The sequence below is a fragment of the Cicer arietinum genome, chromosome 7, assembly GCF_000331145.2.
Source record: "Cicer arietinum cultivar CDC Frontier isolate Library 1 chromosome 7, Cicar.CDCFrontier_v2.0, whole genome shotgun sequence".
NCBI lineage: Eukaryota > Viridiplantae > Streptophyta > Magnoliopsida > Fabales > Fabaceae > Cicer > Cicer arietinum.
The window spans coordinates 29750018-29774620 of NC_021166.2; the positions used below are offsets into that span (position 1 = coordinate 29750018).

General features: G+C 28.6%; 3 protein-coding genes across 6 annotated transcripts in view; 1 reads left to right on the forward strand and 2 right to left on the reverse strand.

Annotated features, from left to right (window-relative positions):
- The window catches only part of LOC101488607 (protein SEEDLING PLASTID DEVELOPMENT 1), a 17211-nt gene extending 12956 nt beyond the window's left edge, over nt 1–4255 (forward strand). For all 3 annotated transcript variants that reach the window (XM_012719855.3, XM_004514291.4, XM_012719856.3), the window contains 5 exons: nt 663–825; nt 901–1136; nt 2148–2327; nt 2411–2533; nt 3796–4255. In XM_012719855.3, coding sequence (XP_012575309.1) covers nt 663–825; nt 901–1136; nt 2148–2327; nt 2411–2533; nt 3796–4104 — 1011 coding nt within the window. In that variant the 3' untranslated portion in view covers nt 4105–4255. The remainder of the gene's footprint in view (nt 1–662; nt 826–900; nt 1137–2147; nt 2328–2410; nt 2534–3795) is intronic.
- LOC101494448 (uncharacterized) lies at nt 3314–5345 on the reverse strand. 2 transcript variants are annotated; one of them, XM_004514305.4, is made up of 4 exons: nt 4782–5187; nt 4650–4687; nt 4449–4502; nt 3314–4273 (listed from the first exon to the last, which is right to left on the reverse strand). In XM_004514305.4, exons 1-4 carry the CDS (start codon nt 5166–5168, stop codon nt 4159–4161), a joined length of 594 nt encoding a protein of 197 aa, XP_004514362.2. In that variant the 5' UTR covers nt 5169–5187; the 3' UTR covers nt 3314–4158. The 2 variants fall into 2 exon arrangements, 1 of the variants encoding a protein (XP_004514362.2); XR_012161418.1 differs by lacking the exon at nt 4449–4502 and having other exon boundaries at nt 4782–5345.
- A 15827-nt stretch (nt 5346–21172) lies between these two features.
- On the reverse strand, nt 21173–23902 carry LOC101488277 (F-box/FBD/LRR-repeat protein At4g26340-like). The gene is made up of 4 exons (XM_004514289.4): nt 22961–23902; nt 22710–22862; nt 22037–22318; nt 21173–21377 (listed from the first exon to the last, which is right to left on the reverse strand). Exons 1-4 carry the CDS (start codon nt 23837–23839, stop codon nt 21360–21362), a joined length of 1332 nt encoding a protein of 443 aa, XP_004514346.1. The 5' UTR covers nt 23840–23902; the 3' UTR covers nt 21173–21359.
- Between the last annotated feature and the right edge of the window lie 701 nt (nt 23903–24603).

Here is a 24603-nt window from a genome sequence, read left to right on the forward strand (position 1 = left end):
ACAATAGACTTGTTTCCTTTTCTCAAAGCAATAGGTAAATCATCTAGATCGGTATCACAAGTATTAGAAAATCGCCAATAAAAGGATTATTTTCAGTACTAACCTCCGGCTCAGGAAATTGAAGTTGTTTTAGGAGTCGATTGGGTTTACTTCAACAAAGAAATCAAACCATTTTGCACAATAAATATTAGAAATAGGGACAGTCCTCAAATATCAGAATGAATAAAATCAAATGGTTCAACACTTGTTGTAAGACTAGAAGTAAACATAGAGCTCATTAAGGAAAAACAAGGATGACCAAAATGCTTGTGCTGAAGTCAGATTTGTGAGCCAGAAGAGCGAGACTTTGACTGAGATTGGAGTGCGGAAAACACTTTCTCACCCGTTTGTTCATTTGACAAATAATACAACCCCCCTATTCCTTAGCAATTCCATTCTTCTTTTCCACTGTAAGATCCTAAAAAATACAATGAGAATGACTGCATAGTTTTGGAGTATTCAGATTTCATAGATTTTAATCAACAAGCCCATTGTCTCCCTTTTCTCTTTCCTCTGTTAATTGTATGTGTAATATATTTTCTACAGAAATATAAGTGAAACTATTCTCCCTACTATATGTATATTTATTCTATTTTGTTATATCATATCTACTATCACTTTAGAGCGTGACACTCGGGGATGAAGAGGCTAGCCGTAGAGGCGTTCAGAAGACAGTACTGGAGAGGAAAGGCCCATCAACGTTTAGTTGCGCAGTAGAGATTATTTCAAAGACACAGTTGCGCATTCACCGTAGCCTTGAAGCAACTGTAGATGCTATTCTTTCGGGTAAGTTGCCTCCCCATGAAAATGTTTATTGCAGTAGATTGATTATAAGTATGCCCTGTTGGTTTGTTGGTGTAGGTCGTTTTCCAAATGTGGAAGTGCGCAAGATGAAGTCTCAAGAGCAGGAAGAGATTTTACAAAAGGGACCTGTTTTTGACAGCACTCTCGAAAATGCTAGCGAAATTATGCTTGATGATGCTCTAGAAAGGGCTGATGTCCAAACCCGGCAAAAAGAATCACCTTTGATGTTGCCTATTAACATGGTAGAGGATTCCTCTGAGCACAAATTGCCACTTCGCCTATTTTGTTATGGGGTAAGACATCATCACTCAACAGCTGAGTTTAATGAATGTAATAAAGATTGGTATTATCATCAACAGTTTTTTTTGCTTGTCTGCTGTGTTTTACTTAATTCTATCAATTTTTATGTACTTATAAGGCTGACATAAGTTTGATTTATCTTATTGATACACACTTCACTCTTGCTAATATAACTCTAGTGAGGGTGTAGGACGCAAAGAGAGAAAAAAAATTAAAAAACGACCAATTTGAAGGGAGTCCTAGCCTTACATGTTTAGCTTCTTTATTTTATGCCTTAAACATTTTGTCCCCCAAATAATGGAAATTTTTTATTTAGCCCTTGAAAAAGTTTTCGTCTTATTTTGGTCCCTCATTTCTGTAAATGGGTCATTTCTGGTCCTTATAGGCTATAGTTATTTTGAAAGACTGCTTTAGAGACTGTGGAGGGGGATGCCAGCAAGTCATACAATTATGAATTGAGAAGAATGAATCATAGAAATACCTGCAAGGTAGAATTAGAGATAAAATTAGATTGTCAGATTTAGCGAAAGGGCCCAAAGTTGGTAAAATGAGACGACAATTACTATATTTTGGGGGAGTGAGAACATATTTAAGTCATTTTTCTTTTTCAATACTTTCTAGTGCATTTTGCTTTATATTTGATGTTAACAGTGATAAACACCGTTTATTATAGGCTAAAATATTTTTTTCGTCTCCAAAAATTACTATTTTTTTTGCTTTAATTTTACATTTTTTGTATTTTATCCCAGTAAATATATCCCTTTTTGCTTTTGTTCTCTGTTTTATTTTAGTCCATTTAATATTTGTTCATTTTGAAATTAATTCCTGTAATATGTGAACTGTATTGATATTATATGATCCAGATTTTAGGAACTATATCAATTTATGTCAGATATTAGAGGGACTAAATTTACTATGAATAATAGTGTCATGCTTTCACTGTTTTTCTATTTTATAGTTCTTCATTAGCTGATTAACTTACACAGACTGGTCAGTAATTTTAGATTTTAGAGGCAACTGTTATTCAAGCAATTAAACAGTTGAAAATGAATGTTGCGGCCCTTCAATTGACTGATAACATTAGTGAGGCGAATGCTTTACTTTCCTTGCAATCAAAGCTTAAGAAGAATTCCAGGATCCAAGCTGCCTTTAAATCTCATGATATTCCCATTTATGTGACAAAGGTAATAATTATCTAAAATTGTTGTTATTTTTGCAGCTATACTTGTCAAAATTGTTTGCTAAACAATTATTTTTTCCTCTCTAGACAAGTTCGTTGGAGCATGTAACAAAAGCCATACGAGCATTGCTAAGTGATTATGAAGATGGTTTAATTGTTTTTGGATCAATTGATAAGATAAAAGATTCGGAGAAGGCTGATGCTTTGGAGGTAATATATATTTTGTAGTTTTGAATTATTTCTATCCACTATTCATTTTGGTTTTCTATTAAAATCCCTAAGCTGTCTGAGAAACACACAGAAATTGATTCAGTGACAAAATCATTGTACCACGGTATCTTTTCTCGCTCTTTTAGCTTCATACCTTGAGTGGGAGTTTTGTACCTGGAAATATAGCAGATATATAAGTCAAGCATGCTTTGGAGGTAATATAGACTATTCCTTTTGGTTTTTGATTACACAAATCCATGCTTAAAATCGCTAAGCATCTGAGAAATACGTGGCCAAGTCTTAAATTTAGCTCTATACATATGGAAATAGATTCAGTAACAAATCATTTTGGATGTTTGGTATTCTGAATGGTATGAGGGTACCTCGAGCTAAACAGTAAACATTTATCTGAGGGATAAAATCAGTAGTTTTCTGGTTGGGATACTAGAATAATGGTGGCAACTGGCAAGGATCGTATTGCTGACTGCTGAGTTACACTCAGCAGTTAACTGAGTATAGGTGACTTTAATTTGACAATAGAGTAGCAAAAATTGACTGAGATGGCAGATGCAACAGGCTTAATGTAATTGTGGTAAAGCAGTGATCGAGACGATGACAAGGGTAGCAGTGACTAAGATTGGTTCCCCCTGCTTGTGAGTTTGGAAGGGAGGAAAAGAGAGGGCTTTGAGGGGAAGGAAAGATAGAGAAATAGAGATAAATCTTTTAACTTTTTAGAGAGTGATTTGATATAGAATGATAAGAGAATGCTTATGATTAATATGTTTCTAACAAGATGAAAAGGATTTGAAAAATTTACTAAAACCTCCAAAATCCTCCTCCAATATATTTTGAGTCCCTCAAAAAATGAGGATTTTGTATTTTAAAGAAAATAAAATTCCTCAAAGTCCCTCCTCCTAAATCTCTTATTCTCTTCCATTTTCTCTTGGACTGTCAAACATAGCCTAAGTTGAGTTGGGTGCCATCTCTGCTATGGTGGTAACAACGAAGGTAAATGGCCGCACCATAATATGACAAAGTGATTATGACGTGAAGGAAGTCCAACTGCCTCTTTTCCTTTCTTTCTGTGAAGTCCATATCGGATGTTTCATTACTTATATTCTGACATGAAGGAAAGTGTAATTAACATATACATTGCCAAAATGTTTGCCGTAGTCTTCAGCTTGGAGTAAAACTCAATACGCACCTGTAATAATCTTCCAACTGAAATTGTAACTAAACTAGTGATTATATTCACATTTCAGGAGGCAAGAATGGCTATAGAGCATGTAGTAATTCCTAAAGGAGAACCTGTGGATTTACTCCCAAGGTCATATCAGGTAGTATCACTTCAGCTAGACCTTGTCCGTAGCTATCAACTAGAGGCGAGGAGAATCTCTGGAGAGTCAGATGTATATCATCTGCGCATTCTGCCATCCCATTATGAGACTGATGAAAAGAAAACTAGCGAGTCTTCTGAGTTTGATGGTGAATTTGATGATTTTGCCTCCTCCAATGGCAGTACCAATGGCTCAGTGAACAACTTGGATAGATTGCCTTTACTGCCTGAGTAGTTAGTTAATAAGTTCACTTAATCGCATATGTTCGTCTCTTACGATAAAACATGCCTATGGTACTTTCGTAGGTACTGTTTTGTATTTAGTAAAAGGGCAACACAACACTCGTGGCAGAAAGTCTACTTTCCTTAAGGCATCTTTTCTCTTACATTTCATCCTCCTTTTACTGCATAAAAAAACTAAAATGAAAAACAAAATCTATGTATGGAACACAATCATCTCTTCAACAAAAAAAGGAATTCCTGCTTTAATCCCCATCAAACTTTGTAGAGTACAATCATCTTTTCAAAAAAAAAAATCAGAATTCAAAACCCTCTACAAAACTATGTAGGAATACATACCTTTGATAGTTACTAAGTAAAACAATAAGATTGTTCCATTCCTTTAGTAAAGAACTTCAGTGAAGAGTATGATACAACATAGGAGGAAAAAAAAGTTAAACCACAACAAAATTTGAAAAGCAAAAGAGTTTTCAAACTAAAAGTTGAGTCCTTTAAGTTTTGAAGCATAAACTAAGTAATTAATGAAAGAAGAAAACTCACCGTTGAAGAAGAAGACCACGACAGCAGGAAGACGAACCCTGTTTGCAGAAAAAAAAATGTAAAAAAGGAGGAAACTAAGAATGGGAAAGAAGAAATATGAAAGAGGAGAGAGAATACGAAAATGATCATTACCACGGAATGTGAAAGTTTGGTCAGATGAATGATCTCATAGTAGAGAACGCCAAAATAGTTACCATTTTTCTGATTCATGAACGTTGCGACCGGAAGAAGCTTGGAAAGGTAGTGGATGGTGGTAGATTGAAGAATGAATGGAAAAGATAATAGGCCTTGGAGAAGAGAAGAGAAAATTTGAATGCAGGTGTCTCTGTTTTGATTTTCAAAATAAAGTAGTTGACAGCTATTTTTGCTATATCTTGAGATTTGGGCACATGCATTCATTCTCCACAAATAAATATTAATATTTAATTTAATGATTATACAAGCAAATCTCGCGACAACAAAAACACTTTCTCCATCCCACACCCCTTTCTCTGTAGATCCCAGGCCTTCCTTTTCCATCTCAAACAAAAAAAAAAAAAATACAAAATGTGTGCCCAAATCTCAAGATATAGCAAAAATAGCTGTCAACTACTTTATTTTGTATTTTTTTTTTTTTTGTTTGAGATGGAAAAGGAAGGCCTGGGATCTACAGAGAAAGGGGTGTGGGATGGAGAAAGTGTTTTTGTTGTCGCGAGATTTGCTTGTATAATCATTAAATTAAATATTAATATTTATTTGTGGAGAATGAATGCAATAAGTGTTTTTGATCAATATAGCAAAAAATATACATTAAATTAGTGTGATGTGGCATTGATACGGTGAGTGGGTGACATCTCATCGAGTGAGACCTAAAACAAAGAATTAAGTGTATATTAGTAAGATTATGTTTATTTTTTCTAAAAGTAACAAATTTTAATTTATTATAACACATAATAAATACACTTTTTATTTCCTTACAAAAAAAAGTAGTTTTTTTTATAAAATTATTTATTTTATTATTTTTTTCACATATAAAAAAGCCTTATTTTATTGTGCTAACATGTTTAATTTTTGTTGTTGAACGTGTTACATGTATAGTGTGCTTACATGTTAATTATAATGGAATTGTGATAAATTTTAATATAAACTGCTTCTATGTGTTAGTACTTAAAAAATATTTAAAATTTTAAAAGATTTTTAAAAATAAACATTAATAGTTATTTTTATTTTTATGATCGAGATAAAAATTTAAATAATATCAGCTATGTAAAAATAAAGAAAAAATGTCTCATTTTTGAATTAAGATTAATTAAATTATCATTTTACTTATAAAAAAGAAAAAAATTATGAATTATTGTTTTAAAAAAATATTATGAACTATCGTTAAATTTTTTAATGATTTTATATATTAGTTCAAAATAGACCATTTATTAAAAAGAATTTTCTAATATTGACCGTGCTACACCGCTGGAATTGTATATATCTTGAGTGATATATAGCCATATTAAATTGAAGCATGTATGTTGTATTGGTGGTGGGAGGCAGCTGTAGTGATTGAATTAGTTTTGGTAGTAAACTAGTGTTGGGGTCTCTTCTTATGTGCGTTTCGAACCGCTCATGCAATGATTTATTTTTACCATATGATATATTATTGTGTAGATTGATATATTATTAACAATAAACTCACAGTTGAAATAAAACTATAATCAATATAAAAAAATGGAAAGAATGATTTTAATCATTTTTTAAAATTTGTTATCATTATTTTCTTTTAAATTTCAATTTTATCATGAGAAAATCTTGCAAAACATAAATAACAAACTTTTTACTATATAACCTCTGACAATAAAACAATATATCAAACATGTAAATATATCTATTATGATACATAAATTAAACATTTGTAGGTGATATTTTAATTTCACCATAAAATTTTATTTATTAAAAGGATAGTGAACGTAAAATAACATTATTATTTTATTTACTACAAATGAATATTTTATAGAAAAAAACATTAATATTTTAATTTTAGAAAATACCAAATCTCTTTATGTAGTATATATAAAACATAAGAAGATTAAACTTTCTTTTTATAGAAATAACACATTAATATGTTCTTAAATATTCATTTGACTTCCATATTCTCTTTTTTTTTTTTATAAAATTGTACAAATGGTTTGTATTTAACCTAAAAACAAGATTTCTTAACTCATAATTTTACGATGATCAAATACTTTCTTATTCTTTTTTAGAACTTCAATTGCATCAATATTCTTCATTTAGGGATGCAAACCAAAGTCTTTGTCATATTGATATGACACTTTTGACCCATTTTCTAAGTGTGGGGAGAACATTTACTTCTCTCACTTAGATCAACAAATGTTTGGTCTTAGATCTTTGTAGTGAAATGTTTCTTTTGATTTGGTCATTGCTTTTGAAAGTGGTAAGAAAAATTTTCCCTCCCTCTTTTCTCTTCAAGGTTGTGAGGCCATACCTTAGGTAGGGTTTTATTTATTTATTTATTTATTTATTTATTTATTTATTTATTTATTTATTTATTTTTCCTTCACAAATGTAATAGATTCATAGCTTGTGATAATAAATCTTGAAGAAAATGTTGGTTTAGGGTCATTTGATATGAACCTCCTAATAATAAATTTATGGTAGAAAGTTATTTTTAAGAAATTTTGTGGTGTTTTGTCGTTAAAGAAGCACGAAAGTGTATTTTAAATCATGAATGAGCATGTTGTTAAAATGTTAAGTCCCGTTCGAGGTGATTTTTGTTACTCTAAAAAATCTTGTAATCTTCTAGTTGATGTTTCATACATAGCGATTGAGAACTGCAACAAGCTACTGAAATGGCTTCAGCCTCTATTGTTGACATTGCAATTGTGCTTTGTCTCTTACTTGACCATGAGATTAAGTTTTCACCAAAAAATGTGCGATTTCCACTTGTGCTTTTTCTCTCAAGTTTGTCTCCAACACACTTAACATCACAATAGCCACTTAATTTGTACTTAGTAGATTTCTTGTAGAACAAGCTAAGATTGGTAATATCTTTTAAGTATCTAAGGATCCTCTTAACAATAGTTAAATGAGTTTCTCTTGGATCAGCCTGAAATCTTACACACACAAACACACAAAATACATAATATCAAGTTTGGAGGCAGTAAGGTAAAAAAGTGATTCAATCATTCCTCTATATGTTTTCTGACCAACCTTCTAGCTTGATTATATTCATCATTTCAAATGAACATGTAGGATGCATTGGTGTAGCTATAGGTTTACAATAGTTATTTTAAACTTCTTGAGACGCTCTTTTATATATTTGGTTTGATGAATGTATAAGCCTTTTCGACTTTGTTGAATTTGTATCCCTAAGAAGAACTTAAGTTCTCCCATCATATTCATTTGAAATTCAAGTTGCATCAACTTAGCAAATTCTAAACAAAGAACTCCATTAGTAGATCCAAAAATAGTGTCATCAACATAAATTTAAATGATAAAAATGTCATTTTCTAATGATTTTCTAAATAGGGTGTTATCTAGTTGTCCTTTTTCAAAACAAAAAAATTTAAGCAAGAAGTTACTTAGTCTATCATACCATGCTCTATGTGTCTGGTTTAGACTATACAATGATTTCCTAAGTTTAAATACATGGTTTGGAAATTCAGAACTTTCAAAACATGAGGGTTGCTTAACATATACTTCTTCACCTATATACCCATTTAAAAATGCACTTTTAACATCCATTTGAAATAATGCAAGGTTATTATAAGCAGCAAAAGAGAGTAGGATAGAAATAGCTTCTAACCTGACCACTGGAGCAAATGTCTCAATGTAATCAATGTCTTCTTACTAACTATAGCCTTGTGCAATAAGTCTTTCCTTATTTTTGACCATTTCTCCTATTTCATTTAGCTTGTTTATAAAAATCCACTTGGTTCCAATAATGTTTTTATTTGGTCTAGGTACTAGATCCCAGATATCATTCCTTTTAAATTCGTTTAACTTTTCTTGCATTGCAAGGATCCATCCATCCTCAACCACTACTTCATCAACATATGTAGGTTCAATTGATGATAATAGACCAAACAAAATTGTGTTTTTCAGTGATGATCTGGTCTTCAAAGGATCATTTGTATTTCCAATTATTAGAGTTTCATGATGAGATGACTTCTACTTTCATCCAGATCTCCCTTATGACTATCTTGACTGCTTTTGACTTGGTTAGACTTATCCTCTGATGATTTGTCATCTTCTTCTGATTTACTTGTATTCTCTGGTTTTTAGGTTTTTCTGGTTTGTCCCCATTTGCTTCCTCTGGTTCTAGTAAACTTGCATTATCATCAATTTACTTGACTTTTTAAAGTCAAGTTATTTGTCATCAAATTTAACATGTATTGACTCTTCCATAATATGAAATTCCGTATTAAATACTCTAGTTCCAACCTTGACAAATGATCTGCAACCACATTCTCAACCCTTTTTTTGTATTTGATCTCTAGATCAAATTCCAATGAAAGCAAAGTCCATTAGTAGTCAAGGTTCAACTCTCATTTGGTTAACGAATATTTAATTGTTGCATGGTCAATGAACACAATTATTTTGTACCCAATTAACTAAGATCTAAATTTCTCTAAAGCAAACCTTATGGCTTGCAATTCTTTTTCTATAGTTGCATAGTTAACTTGATTTTCATTCAAAATATTGCTAGTATAATAAATTGCATGAAAATTTTTATTAGATCTCTGTCCCAAAAAAACACCAACAACATAATCACTAGCCTCACACATGAGTTCAAAAGGTAGTGTCCAATTTGGTTCAATTGGGATAGAGGTAGAAACAAGTATACTTTTCAAAATATTAAAAGATTACAAACATTCATTATCAAAAGCAAACTCATATTCTTTCACAAAGAGGTTGCAAAGAGACTTTGCAATCTTTGAGAAACATTTTATAAAGTGCCAATAGAAGTCAACATGCCTTAAAATACTTCTCACTCATTTCACATTAACAGGTGGATGTAATCTTTCTATCACTCCTTTCAACTCAGGTGCCTTCTTTTCTTCAATCATTTTTATACCTAGCTTTTTTTTTTTTTTTGAACTTGTGCTTCCTCAGATTCGTTCAACTATAAACACACTTGTCAACATCTTTTTAAAAACTCTCTAACAACTTTAGTTATAGAATTACCAATTACTTTCTCAAGGGGAGGATAAGGTGAATCATATCGAATAATTTAGGGTGGCACATAGCTTCAAACTCATTAAAGGTCTTTTTCTCTTCTTGAAATTTCAACATGAGTTTACACTGTTCAACTTCAATCAAAGCTCTACTGATGGCTAAAAATAGTCTTCCAAGTAAAAGTGGGACCTCATCATCTTCATTTATATCAAGAATAATAAATTTACCATAAACAATAAATTATCCACCCTCACCAACATGACCTCCATTATGCCATAAGCACACTTGATAAATCTGTCACCAAGCTGTAAGGACATCTTTGTGGGTTTGCATTTACCACCTTCTAACTTTATCACCATTGATAAAGGCATGATAGTCATGTTGTCACCTAAATCATAAAGAGATTTTCTAATATTTAGTTTTCCAACAGTACAAGGGATAATGAAATTTGTGACTTCTTTAACATTAAATTTTCATCGACCAATTTGGACCTATCTGTATCCTCCTTCCCCATTGTACTCTCGACTTCAGCTTCTTCCATTTTCTCTTGCTCAACTTGACTTCTCACCACCTCTTCTGGTTTTTTCTTAGGTGGTTTGGAATAGGTGGTGAAGTCAATTTTCCACTTCTCAAAAGTATGGCCTTGCAACTCTCATTTATGAGATTATCAATAGTATTACAAAAGAAACTGTCACTAACTTTTTATGCTATCTGATTGGATAATTGCCCCCTTTGAATTTCAAGATTTTTCATGGAGGCGGCTTAACTCTTGTTGACCTCCTCTTACTTTTCCCATGATGATTGAGCTACTTGCGTAAATTTATTGAGATTTTTTTTCCAATATATATATAACCTCCATCAATAAATTATAAACTTAGAAACATCAAAAAACTAGAAAAGAGAGCATGCTCATTGAAAAATAATATCTTCACTTGCACCATACAAAAACTTACTTACATAATCAAGTCTTGGTGACATGCAACAATTTACAAACTTGTTTAAAATAATAGCTAACTAGTTCTCCATCACAAACTACCACTTTAAAGTATTAGGTTTCTTTCATAACTTGTACCATACAGACAATTATATCAAACCTACATATGAAAAATCATTGCTCCAAAAAAAAACACATGGAAATATATTATCAGTAAAAACATTAAAAGCAAAGTAAATTGAGAAAACAAACAAACAAAACATAACCACCATAAAGAGGACCTCATTCCAATTTAAGGTGCATCAACTGATAAAATAAAGCGATATAATTTATGCAAAACATCACAATAAAGGGAAAACAAAACCCATAATACAAACTAACGCGAGCGAGAGAGAATCACTGCAAGAGGGAGAGAATGAACGATAACAATTGAATAATAGTGCATGAGGGTTTAAACGAGGGTTTTTGGGTTTGCAATGTCAAATACTTTCTTGGTTTGTCCGAGTTTGTGCAAGAAGAAGATGAGAAGAGAAGGAGCTGCATGTGAGAGGGTTTTATCTTTATTTATTTATCATAGACAGCTTTTTGTCAAAGCACTTTTCCATTATTTATATGAATATCCTTCTTTTTATTTTTTAATTTCAAAATGCCTCACTTTAAAAAAAAAAACATAATTGCCCTAATTTTTTTTATCTCAGTTGCTCATTGCAATACGAGGATTTGACTTGGTGAAAGAGATTTTTTTTCATTTAAACAGATGGTCGCATTCTGGGGATACGACCTTGTACTGAGATGTTTTTCTTTTCTTTCTTTTTTTGCCATTTAATAAATATTTATATTATTATTGAATAATTTAAAAATAATTAAAACATTTAAAAATTCAAAATACTATTATGAAAAATAATAATAAATTTAATAATATCATAAATTATAATAATAATAATAATAATAATAATAAGAATAATAATAAAAAGAAAATTATATTAATAAAATAAAAATACATTAAATTAAAAGAAAAAATACAATAAAAAAAAGAAAAAATACTACAAATAAAAAAAAATACATCAAATTAAAATTAATAATTTTCATCTAAATGACCTCCAGTTCCACATCTACTCACTCGTCGAATTCGTGAATAATTAAACATTTTTAAATTTTTTATCATTATTTTCTTTTAACTTTTAATTTTATTGTGAGAAAATTTGCAGAACATAAACTACCAAATAACAATTTTTTTTACTATATAACCTATAACAGTAAAACAATATAACACATATATAAATATATCTATTTTAATTTCACAATAAAACATTTGTAGGTGATACTTTAATTTCACAATAAAAATTTATTTATTAAAAGGATAGTGAACATTTTACGTGAAATAACATTATTATTTTATTTACTATGAATAAAATATTTTTGTAGAAATAACACATTAATATTTTTTAATTTAAAAATATTAATTTTCTTTTGATGTAGTATATACAAAATATAAGAAAATTAAATATTCTTTTTATAGAAATAACACATTAATATAAAAGGAATTAAGTTTTTTTCTTTAATATTCATTTGAGTTCCATATTTTTATAAAATTGTCCAAATGGTTTGTATTTAATCTCATAAGAAGATTTTTTAAATTATACTTTTACAATGATCAAATGCTTTCTTATTCTTTTTTAGAACTTCAATTGCATCAATATCTTTCATTGCAGGGGTGCGAATTAAAGCCTTTGCCATATTGATATGACATTTTTGACCCATATTCACAAGCTTTCCACAACATTCCTTACTGATCATTTTTTCATTAACTATATTTTTAAATACTTCTTCTCCACAATGTGAGCCTATTTTTTCTACACATGTAGCCAAAAATTTGGGATTTTCAGGTTTTGTAAGGAGATCACACTTGTTGAAAATCTCATCACCCTTAGTAAGATAATGGATCCATTCTTCATTCTTATACTTTGGATCAGTTGCTAGCATAAATAAAGTCATTTTTGTGTGACAATAATAATCAGTTTGATAAAGCTTATAACAACACTCTATGGAAACATTAGGTTTATTAGAATCAAACAAGTTGTGGAACACTTCCTTTCCACATTGTTCTCCCATATGCTTTGCACATTTATGCAAATATTCAATTTCAGTAGCTGGGGGTGAAGCTATTGTTATTGTACAAATGGAAGCAACAAAAATAAGGAAAATACTTAGTCTTGCCATGAGATTTTGGATAAGTGTACTAGAAGACATTTTTGTAGTTTTATGGGGTGATACAAATGTTCATTAAGTTATTTGTTTTAATAGAGAGTTAAATTCATCCCGTTACTTATATTCCATTTATAACGTGTAATCACATTGATTATATTTCTAACATCAAACACAATATTAAAAAAAAAATGTTACAATTTGCATCAATTGTTTAGGTGGGTTAAAAGTTGAACTCTATGAATAGTTTATTAGTCTCTTTGCGAGTTAATTTGTGGAGAGTTTTAGAGGGTACAATTTTGAAAGATCAACTATATATTTTGATATTTTAAAAAAATTAGAAGAACAAAACATAATATTAATTATATATTCATTTATTATGTGATTTTTAATTTTTTTTAAATATTAAATATATATTTAACTCTCCAAAGATTTAAATACAACCCTCACACCCTAAAAGAAACCTATATGGACTTGAATAATAGCTTAACAAATATCATTAGCGTATACATACTCTATTCAAATGACTATACTCTTCGGTTTTCACTTTTCTCAGAACCATGTTTTCATTAAGATGTCCAGGATATAACCAAAATAATATGAGGAAGCTAATTTCATGTTTTTACCTGTGACATGGAATTCAACAGAGAAAATGGTGTATTTTTGTCTTAACCTTCAAGTTCTAAAAAAAATAATTATCTGAAGTTCAGTTAAAAGATAAATAAAATTTAAAAAAAATTTATAATAATAAAGATTTTAACTCAAATTCTCCTCGTAGAAAATCAAAGTATTCATAAATTTAAATACACAATTTTCACTTGGTGCAAGGAACAATTTTTCATGATAAAATGAAATATTACAAACTAGTTGAAGCAATAGAAACTACACACATTCATAGAACTAAACAACATCTCCATTTCTAAGTTTTAGAGCGTTAAAATAATAGTGACTCACTTGAGAGAGTCACATAGATGAGAAATAGGAGCCACTCATGGAAACCCTGTGGTTCTATTAGTGTTTTTATATCTGATTTAAATACATTTTTTATATCTATTTTGTTTAAAATATATTTTTAATCCGTCATTTATAAAATCGGTTTTTTGATCCTATTAATTAATTCTTAGAAATTTTTTTTTATTTCTATTATTTTTAATGATGTGACACTTAGATGAAATTTGTGAGTTAAGTAAAATATTTTACATGTCATTATTATTGTTATTAATTTTATTTATGTATTAAATATTAAAAATTAATTTATTTGATTTATATATTAAAATATTTAAAATTTATTTATTTTATTCAACAATAATTTAAAATTTTAAAATATTTATATTAAATATTTCAAATATTATTTATTTTATTTCAATATTTTAATATATAAATAATAAAATTAATTACAACAATAATAATATAGAAATTATTTTATCCAATTCACAAATAACACCTAGATGTCATGTCATTAATGACTGACACATAAAAGAAATTGCGGGGACCAAAAATTCCCAAGAATTTTTTAATAGAGAATCAAAAAACTAATTTTAGAAATAAGGGACTAAAAGTTCATTTTTGACAAAATAGATAAAGTAAAAATGCATTTAATCCTTTTTATTTTATATATTAAGCCTAATTCAACTTTACAAATCTGACCTTAGAATGTTAGAGATATATCTCTTTATAAAATTATGTAAAACCTTATTCTTAATTTGTGACATAATTTTTTTTAATACACTTCTTCACGGCTAACACTATTGGACTTACTGTGTGGACATAAATAGTGGGAAAGTTGGATTTTGTACCGCTACAATTAGACTTATACCCCAAAAATGTTACAACCCAAATTTCACCCATCACCAAAAATTCTGATAAGTAGGAATGGGAATAGATTAGGTAAGGCCGACCAATAGGGACCTACGGCCTAGCCTACGTCAGGTCCAGGGCAGACTAGACTTTTTTCTTAAACAGATATGGTCAATGCTTCTATAAAGTCTATTTAGTTAAAAATGTTAGACTACATGTCACATAATAAGCCTTTTAGACCTATAAGACTGACATATTTAAATAAAAATAAATAATATTTTTCTACTACATTAATTATTATATTAAATTTTAATCTTTTTGTTATATATTTAATTTTTATAGTAATTTACGCATATTAACCTCATTTAATTTTTGACGTATTTAAATATATTACTATAAAATATAATTTAAGTATAACATATATAAAATCATTCTTCAAAATGTGATGTTAAATATCAGAATAAAACTTAATTTTAGTGACATAATAACTTGTTAATCTATTTAAAGATATGTTTCACTACTTATTATAAAATGTTAAAATGAAATACGTTTTTAAGTAGGCTAACATGTCATATCATACTTCTATCAAGACCAGATTCAGGCCTAAAAAGTAAGTCAATAACAGGCTACAAGCCATACATAGGCCTATAATTTTTTGGCAGGCTAGACTCAGGTCCAGCAAAGCCTAGCTCGGCCCAGCCTATTTCCACCCCTACCGATAAGTAATTTTTTTCCCCCAAATATCATGTGCAGACTTTATAACTACCTGAAATTTCTTCGCTACAATTTCTGATGGTTTTATTTGTTTACCGGAAATTTCAAGGCACAAAATTTTCGGCAATAGAAATTATTAACTGGAACTTTCCCCAATAAAATTTCTGGTACATTATTTATACAACCGGAAATTTTGTACCTTAAAATTTTCGGTAGTTAATTTTATTATAATAGAAATTTGTGCCTTGAAATTTCCGGTAGTTAATTTTACTCTAACGAAAATTTTGTACGTATTATTATTATTATTATTATTATTATTATTATTATTATTATTATTATTATTAATTTTACTCTACCGAAAATTTCAATTTTCTAGTTGAAACTCTCGAATATTTCAAATTTTCGATTAAAAATGAAATTGTTGGTATTGAAAAATAATTACCGAAAATTATGTTCTTGAAATTTCCGGTATAAGATTTTCTGATTGTGAGTACCACCAAGCATTTTTCTGTTTTTACCGTAAGCATAAATTTTTAAATGGGGGATAAGTTTAAATTGGGAGTACGAAATCCAACTCTCAAAGAGTGGGTGGCTCAATGAATAGGCTAGTCTAATTAATTCTTACAAAATTAACTTGTAAGGTTAGAGTGTTCCTCTTTAAAACTCACACCAGATCATATTCTTGAGTTTTCTACTTGTCACCCCCTCCACCTATACCTTCCACCCCCAATAAAACCCTTTTACAAAATTTTCAAACTTTTGAAACTTTGATTGATTATAAAATTTTCGAAATACAAAATCAGTTTACTTTCATAAGTTTTAATTAATTTGTTATTTTTGAAATATGTATTTATAAAATTCTTTTGAAACTTTCGCCTTTACAAAAGATTTGAAATATAAATTTTTAGAACTTTCAAAATTTTACAGCATTGATTTTTTTGAAACGTAATTTTATATTTTGAAATTTTTGAAGAAGATGAAAGTTTCAAAAATCTGAAATTTTATCCAAATTTTTGAAATATAAATTTTGTTTCAAAATAGTTATATATTTTAACGACGTATCTTAACCTGGGAGTAAATGTTTTCATGACTATTTTATTATTATCGGTTGTTTGTAAAAAATTCTTCAAACTTTAGAACTAAAATTATTTTGGTATTTAAAACAGTTGAGTAGATTGTAATGTTGTCAAATTTTAAAACAACTCAAAATTCAATGAAATTTTTGTTTGAGTTCTTGGGTTGATTAATGTCTCTGAAATATTTTCTGAATGAAAAAAAATTAAATTTGATTATTTTAATAATCATATTATTTATATTATAAAAATAATTACCGATGTGAGTCGTCTATAATTATTTTCAGTAATTAAACACATTGTCAATCGAGAGGATTGACACAATATTTTGATGAGAAGTGAGTCATGTGATATGATTATAAATAAATGTCATAAAGAATAATTGTTTAATTTAAATTAATTAATTAAAGATCGAAAGATATAAAATATATTCAATGTATGGTTTAACTTCAAAGCAGTTAATCAACACATGAATATGTGTTGTATTAAATACTTTGCCACTTGACTAAAATTTTGACATATCTCTACCAACACGACGACCAAATATGAAAAAGAGTAATAAAGCATACGAATTATATATAGCAGTATCAATATAGTTCCTTCCATTTACTAGTGACATTGTTAAAATAATGAGAACAAAAATGTGTTATTTTATAGTATAGATAAAATGAACAAATTGAGTCTTTGACTCTAGCTTTATTTTTTACCGACTATTTTGAATAACTTATGAACCTATAAAGATAAATGAAAGGCACAATAAGTTCCATATATATTATTACCGTTCAAATGGATACATCTATTTTTACTGAACTAATCTACCAAGCCTAGATTCACTTGCAAGATGCACCAAGAGAGGTTCTGTGGAATAAAAAAAATAGGAGGGAATATTTTTCTCAAACTTATATAGTATCATTGGGATGTCATTTCTTGTCTTAATGAGATCTTTATCTCTAAGCATTGCAAAACACAAATTCTTGAAATATTGACTCACTTTAATAAGTGGTTCAATACATGTGTCGATAAAGAATTTAAAAAAAAAAGGAAATAAACACTTTAAAAATATGACAATCATGGCTTTTCATCCAATGCATCATCCCATTTTCAACATCGGCACATCTTGCTAAATTAGAACAATAACCGACATATGTGTTCAACTCTTTGATCCAACGACAAAGGAATTTGGCTTCTTCAGCAGATAAAGTGTAATTAGCAAGGGATTTTAGAGTTTTCCCATTGTGCTCCACAAACAACAAATCTAGTTGTTTTCAATATAGACTTATGTCTTTCCTAACTTTGTTATTATCTTTTGTTTTGCGTTCACATTAAACACGGTGTTAAATATGTTGTCAAATAATTTTTTTTTTCAATATACATAATATCAAGATTGTGTATTAAAAGGTTATCTTTCCAATATGGCAGATCCCAAAAAATACATTTTTTTATCAAATTGTGTCATTGTTTGTGACCTTGTGTTTAGAATCCACACCATCAATAACTTGTACCTTTGACAAATCTTGTACTTTATACCAAATTTGTTCCGAAGTCAATTTAAGCGGTGGCCCTAGAGTTTTTACGTAGCCTTTGATAAATGTAGCTTTATTCCTTCTAAATGTGTAATTAGGAGGCAATAACCTATGATGTGAGTCAAGCCACAAAGCCTTCCCACTGAGTTTTAATGTAAATGCTTTGGTGTTTTCATGCAGATAGGACAAGCCAAATTACCGTGTACCCCCCATCTTGACAACATTAGATAAGCGAGGCAATAATTAAATGTCCACATCAAAGTAGCTTTCATCATAGAATTATCTTTTCAAGCAATATCATATGTCAAAATATCATTCCACAACTTCTTCAAATTATCAATCAAAGGTTGTAAATAAATGTCAATATTAGTTGTAGGATTAAAAAAACCTAGTATCATGGCAGCTAAGAGCAAAATTTATACATACAATATTAGGAAGAAGATTGTATGGAGTAATGATAACATGCCAACAAGAATAAGTATGATGCTTGTATATATGTTGTTAATCTATACTACTTCACTCCAACTATTAAGAATTATAGTTGAGTCTAAGAAATAGAGAAATAATTAAAGAGATAAATAAAATTTAAAAAAATTATATGATGAAATAGAGAAATGATTGTATGGAGTATCTACCATTAAGTTATTAATGGAGTTCGGAAACTTTCTACAAAACTTTTAACAAAACATAAAAATGTAATTTTAAGCGATTTCTAAGTTAGCAAATTAATGACTGTGATGATAATTTTACAATGATTTTTCCTATCATTTTTTAAAAAAGATTCGGTGTATTTTTATTTTCAAATTGTAATTTCTTTTTATGATTTTGTTTCCTTTTCTTTTTATGACATGTGGACGGTTAAATAATCTAATTCCTAAATATAAATAAAAAATTGACAAAAAACCATATGCAATTTGTTTTGTCTTGAATTAAAAAATGTCATTTTTTTTTCATCTGATAATCTGTTGCACGTGTTTTTGCAAGGTAACAAACTTTCCTTCACCCAAAATTCAATTCCAGTTTACAAAACAAAATTGAGCAATTGCCAAACTTTCCTCCTTATTTTTTTTTTGGAAAAGACTCCTCGTTTGATTCAAATTGTCTTTGTTTTCTCATAGTCAGTTAGTCACTCTCATCATTCCTCGAAATTGCATTAAATGTTGTCCACCATGGATTCAATGGCCATATCGGCAATTGTTACCCAGGTTTTAGTTGGTGGTAAATGTGATAGTTGCAATCATGGTTGGTATTAGAGATGATTAAAATTACTTATCATTAGTTGGAAGTTGTTAAGTTAGTTATATTAATAGTACTATATAAAAGTGCATTATACTCTAATCATAAAAATATTTCATCATATAATTATTTTAAATTTTATTTATCTCTTTAATTATTTCTTTATTTCTTAGACTCAACTATAATGCTTGTATATATGTTATTAATCTATATGAAGATTATATGCATCAACTGCTATTTTTTCAAGCATGTACTAGACCAAAAGAGAAGAAAGTTATAAGATAAGAGTGAAGTCATGATTCTAGTCGGGTATCACCCAACTGGTGCATATAAATTGTATAATTCTATTAAAGGAAAAAATGTTGTGAGTAGAGATGTGAAGATAGCTGAGCAGAAGTTCTAGGACTGGAAGTAGAAGGTCAACAACACCAATTAACAAGTACAATTTCACGCGTCATTGTTAGATGATTGTCAAAAACAATAAAGAAAAAAAAGAATAGAATCAAGCAAAACTCAAAGATCAAGACAGTCACCAATACACTTAAGTGAGTTTGAGATATACAATGATAATGAAGTTGATAGTAGTGGAGATCTAGTACATTTTGCTTTATTTGCTAATAAAGAACCATTAAGCTATGCAAAAAGGACCATGGAGAGAAGCAATGATGAAAAAAATTAAAATAATTGAAAGGAACTAGATGTGGTACTTAACCAATCTACTTCCGAAACATAAACAAATTGGAGTCAAATGGGTCTAGAAGCTTAAGCTAAACCCAAATGGCCCAATTGTTAAATACAAAGCCAAGTTGGTTCTCAAAGGAATTTTGTTTATTTTTTGTTTTTCTTAGAACATGTTTATAACAACTAGGCTTAATTGCAGTTTTGGTCCCTCTATTTTAGCTGAATCGCGAAAGTAGTCCTCCCATTTTGTTTCTCCCCAGTTTTAGTCCCCAAATAGAATTTTGGTCCAAAACTTGATGAAATTTCATTTTATAAAGCTGTACTACACCATTTATAATCATAGATTTCAGGTACAATTATTGCAAATGGGATCTTGAGACATGGTGTGATTTAAATAAATGCAAAAACAATGAAATTTCATCAAGTTTTGGATCAAAATTCTGTTTGAGGGACCAAAACTGGAAAGAAACAAAATGAGGAGGACTACTTTCGCGATTCAGCTAAAATAGGAGAACCAAAACTGCAATTAAGCTTAACAACTATATTTGTATAATTCTATTATAGGCATATGTATCTTATACTTTTGAATATGTTGGTTAATATAATATTTAATTAGCTTTTTAGTACACATAAAGTATTAGAGTAGAAAGGTTATGACGTTGATTTAGTGAAACAGCAGGATAAAATAGAAAAAATGTTAAGCAAAATTGACCTAGAAAGAGATTATAACAAAGACAGTTGAAATTGCGATTTCGAAGAGATTATGAGAAAAATTGAATTATAAGAAATAATTTATCAAACTCACAAAAAAAGTAGTTGATTACATTAATACATGCAATCCAAATAATAATATTTATTATACTTTTTAAATTATTCTCTGTGTTTAATAAATCGGGTTATTAAAATTAGAATATTAAATGAATGATAGTTTAGAGATACTATCATTAAATACGAGAGTGTTGATCTTTTTTATATTTTATTTGAAAAAAAAAATTGATTTAATTTTAATTATAATTTATTAGTGAGGGAGTATTTCCTGTGAAATTAATTTCAGTAAATTCAAATTTATGCATTTAAGATATTCTTTTGAACACAAGCAAAATCATAAAAAATAAAATTATTTATTTTACAAGACGTTGCAATTGGGGAATTCTCAATAAATAAGTTTAAGGTAACTATGTCATATTAAAAAAACAAATAAAGATGCTTACATACGGTATTTGACTAAGAGTTCTTAGAGACAATTGTATTTCTACCCAAAAGAATTAAAAATTGGATAAATATATGCAACAAATCAATTATAATGGAGTGTGTAAGATTGATAACAAGAAAAATAGTGCCACCAGTCTTGCTTCATTCCTTGAAGGCATCCAAACGATCTTCAAAATAAATTAATTTCCTGTAACAAATATTGAATTCATTACAAGATCATATACATAAATACTACCCCTTTGTAACAAAGAGATCTCGCGTTATTTTATTTTTTTAAAAAAAAAGTTTAATTACGGTTTTAAGTTTAGTTTTTATTTAATTTTCATATATATTTTATTTCTTAATTCTATTATTGTTTTTTTATTTTTATTTGTCTATTTTATGGGGGCGGAGAAAAAATGAATTTAAATGAAAGTATCATGTGGATATTTTTAAAATTATGTGACATCCACGTGGCACATGACATCGTCGTCGTTATTATTATTATTGTTATTATTATTATTATTATTATTATTATTATTATTATTATTATTATTATTATTTTATTTAAATCTCATTTAACACAAATTCATGACACAAATCCATGACGTGACCCAAACTATAGATATTATTCTTAATTAAATATTCTTTTTCTATATAAATGTATGTAATTTCGTTTCACATCTTTCACAATAAATTGATAATGATTATGTTTGAAAAATATTTTTTAATTCATTTAATAATTTGAAAAAACGCTTATACTTAAGAGCAGTTTTTTCTTTCTAATAACGGCTTATATATAATTATAGATTGGGAGATTATAAAATTAGTATTGAAGAAGAGAAAGGATGTAAATATGATTCATACCCATACTAGTAATGATGATTTCTTTGACCACTGCATTAATTTTCTTTTTGTTGAGGATGTTGACTTTGACTTCTTGGACTTTGGTGTAAAAATCTTTACTTTCTCCAACTTACTTGAGTTTTCTATAATATATTGCGTAAAATCCAACTCAGCTCTTATGTTTTGAATTCCTTTAAACTGAAATGTTTTGAGGCTGCTTGAAAGACATGTTGGAGTTTCTATTGGCCCTTTCCATGGAGAGTTTCCAACCTCTTTTCTTTTCAAATTCCTTTTAAAATGTTTCTGCATATAAATTACCAAATTGTCGTTGGAATTCACTACGGGTGAAATCAAAATATATACATTACACTCAACAAATCATATTAACAGATACATCTTAATTAACAAAATAAAAACAGTTTAATATAGATATTATGTTTAACTACTTTGAACTAAACGTCCAAGGAATTAAATCTATATGGTGTAACAGAAAAACTAAAATAAGAAATAATATGCTTAGATTTTGTCCGGAAAAATATAAATATTATTAAATGCTTGTTATGGTAAGATAGAATATAATTTAGAGTTGATAATTGCTGAAATTTTAATTAAGAGTAATAATTTAGAGTAGATCTTTATATACTTTAAAAAAAAATATTTTGTGCATATATAAATAAAAAAACATGATACATACCTCAATAACAAGATTCTTTAGTTTTGGAGCATTTTGAAGAAAGCTAAGAAGCATATTCCAATTGCAATTCTCAGATATTTCAACCGATAAATATAATAAATTATGAAAAGTGAGAAGACATAAATCGTCGAGATAGTCCTGCTTGCTAAGAAACTGCATAACAAAATTACAAAAATAAAAGAAATTAATTGCACATCAGCCCTTACTAAATATGAAATTTAATATTTTATAAAAAATATTACAAAACTTACCTTAATTGTGTCAGCCCTGAGAGTGAGTGATTTGACATTAGAAATTCCTTTTAAGAGTTTATACGAACCGTCAAAATCCGAATACTTACTAATGCAAAGAGCTGCTCGATCAACATTGAACAAGTTTATAAACTCATATTTCCGAAGGGAACAATCAGCAATTTGAAGAAATTCAAGTGAAGGGACATTAATTTGTAATGGACCAATGTCGGTAATATAACTAGGATTGAATAAATTAAGATGTAATCTCTTTAAGAAGTGAAAAGAGATATTAATAGGTTGTATGAGGCAATCATAGAAACGAAATTCCTCAAGATGTGGACAACCACTTAAAAAATTATTAATATCATATTCACGATCATCACTATAATTGTACCCAATAAGTAATTGAAGATGAAGAATCTTTAATGAAGGGAAATTAGGAGCAATAGAAGAATCAAATTGGAGTTTAATATTGCCACGCAATTTTAAAACCACAAGTGACATAGACATGAAAAACGTAACAGGGAATACTATTGGCTTCCGGAGAATGAAATCTAAGTCAAGTTCCTTCACCTGAAGTTTTCTTGCACTCATGACCCACAATTGTGCATCAGTGGGTTCACATCCAAAGTGAGTGAAGAATGTTAATTTTCTTATATTTTCGGTGCGTCTTAGAAGAATTGTATATACATACTCAATTTCTTGATACCGCTTAGATTTTGGTAATGCAAATTGAAGGTCGAGGATTTTGTTGCAGAGTGATATCCATCTTGAAGAAAGAACACTTGTTCTGTAAGCCTCTTTTATTGGCAGGAATGTTAGAATATGGCATAATAAATCATCGGAGAGACGGCTTAATCGATCATGCTCTGTTTTGAGTTTCTTGGCTTCTTCCATGTTGATTTTTTAGTCTTAACCCAGAAACAAGACTCAAAATTAATCAGTTATGTGGAATTCTAATTTGACTATAAATAATATGAGGCCTACTAGTAAATATAGAACTTTTTTTTCTTCTTTCTTTCTTTCTGAAATTGTGTTTTAGTTTACAAGATACTTTGTAATAATACGAGAATACAAAAAGATATTCTCAAATATTTTAAAAAGAAATCATATATTTAAAAAAAAAGATATTCCCAAATATTTTAAAAAGAAATCATATATTTAAAAAAAAGAAGATATTCCCAAATATTTTAAAAAGAAATCATATATTTTTTAAAAGAATCATTGATCTCTTTTATTTTCTTTTGTGAATTATAATATATTATTTAATTTTCATTATTGATCTTAATTTTTAAATTCCATTTATACTAAATTTGTTATTACATGTGTATTTAAATATATGATTTTCTTACGAATATTTTTATCCTTTTTTCTAAAATTTTGATTGAATTTTTAAATGTATTAATTATTTTTTTACTAACTTATCGTTAATTTATTTATGTAATTTTCTACAATCAACAATAATTAAAATAATTAAAACATTTTAACTTTCTTAGAGAATAATAGTAGATTTGTCTGCCGAGGTCCCATCCCGGTATAGGAACATCTATAATCTTTTAATTTTATTATTTTAACAAATAAATGAATATTAATTTAATAAATAAAAAATAATTAAAAAAGTAAAATTATATTAATGAAATAAAATAAAATATATTTAATAG

Excerpts from the sequence above, each read along its gene's own strand:
- LOC101494448 (XM_004514305.4), bottom strand. The coding sequence starts at position 5,168 with ATGGAAAAGGAAGGCCTGGGATCTACAGAGAAAGGGGTGTGGGATGGA. Across the intron at positions 4,503-4,649 it reads CGTGGTCTTCTTCTTCAACG|TTCTTTACTAAAGGAATGGA; the intron begins GTGAGTTTTCTT and ends TCTTCACTGAAG. Across the intron at positions 4,274-4,448 it reads TTACTTAGTAACTATCAAAG|TAAAAGGAGGATGAAATGTA; the intron begins GTATGTATTCCT and ends TTTTTTATGCAG.
- LOC101488277 (XM_004514289.4), bottom strand. The coding sequence starts at position 23,839 with ATGGAAGAAGCCAAGAAACTCAAAACAGAGCATGATCGATTAAGCCGT. Across the intron at positions 22,863-22,960 it reads TCAGGGCTGACACAATTAAG|TTTCTTAGCAAGCAGGACTA; the intron begins GTAAGTTTTGTA and ends TTTGTTATGCAG. Across the intron at positions 22,319-22,709 it reads TAAAGAATCTTGTTATTGAG|AAACATTTTAAAAGGAATTT; the intron begins GTATGTATCATG and ends ATTTATATGCAG.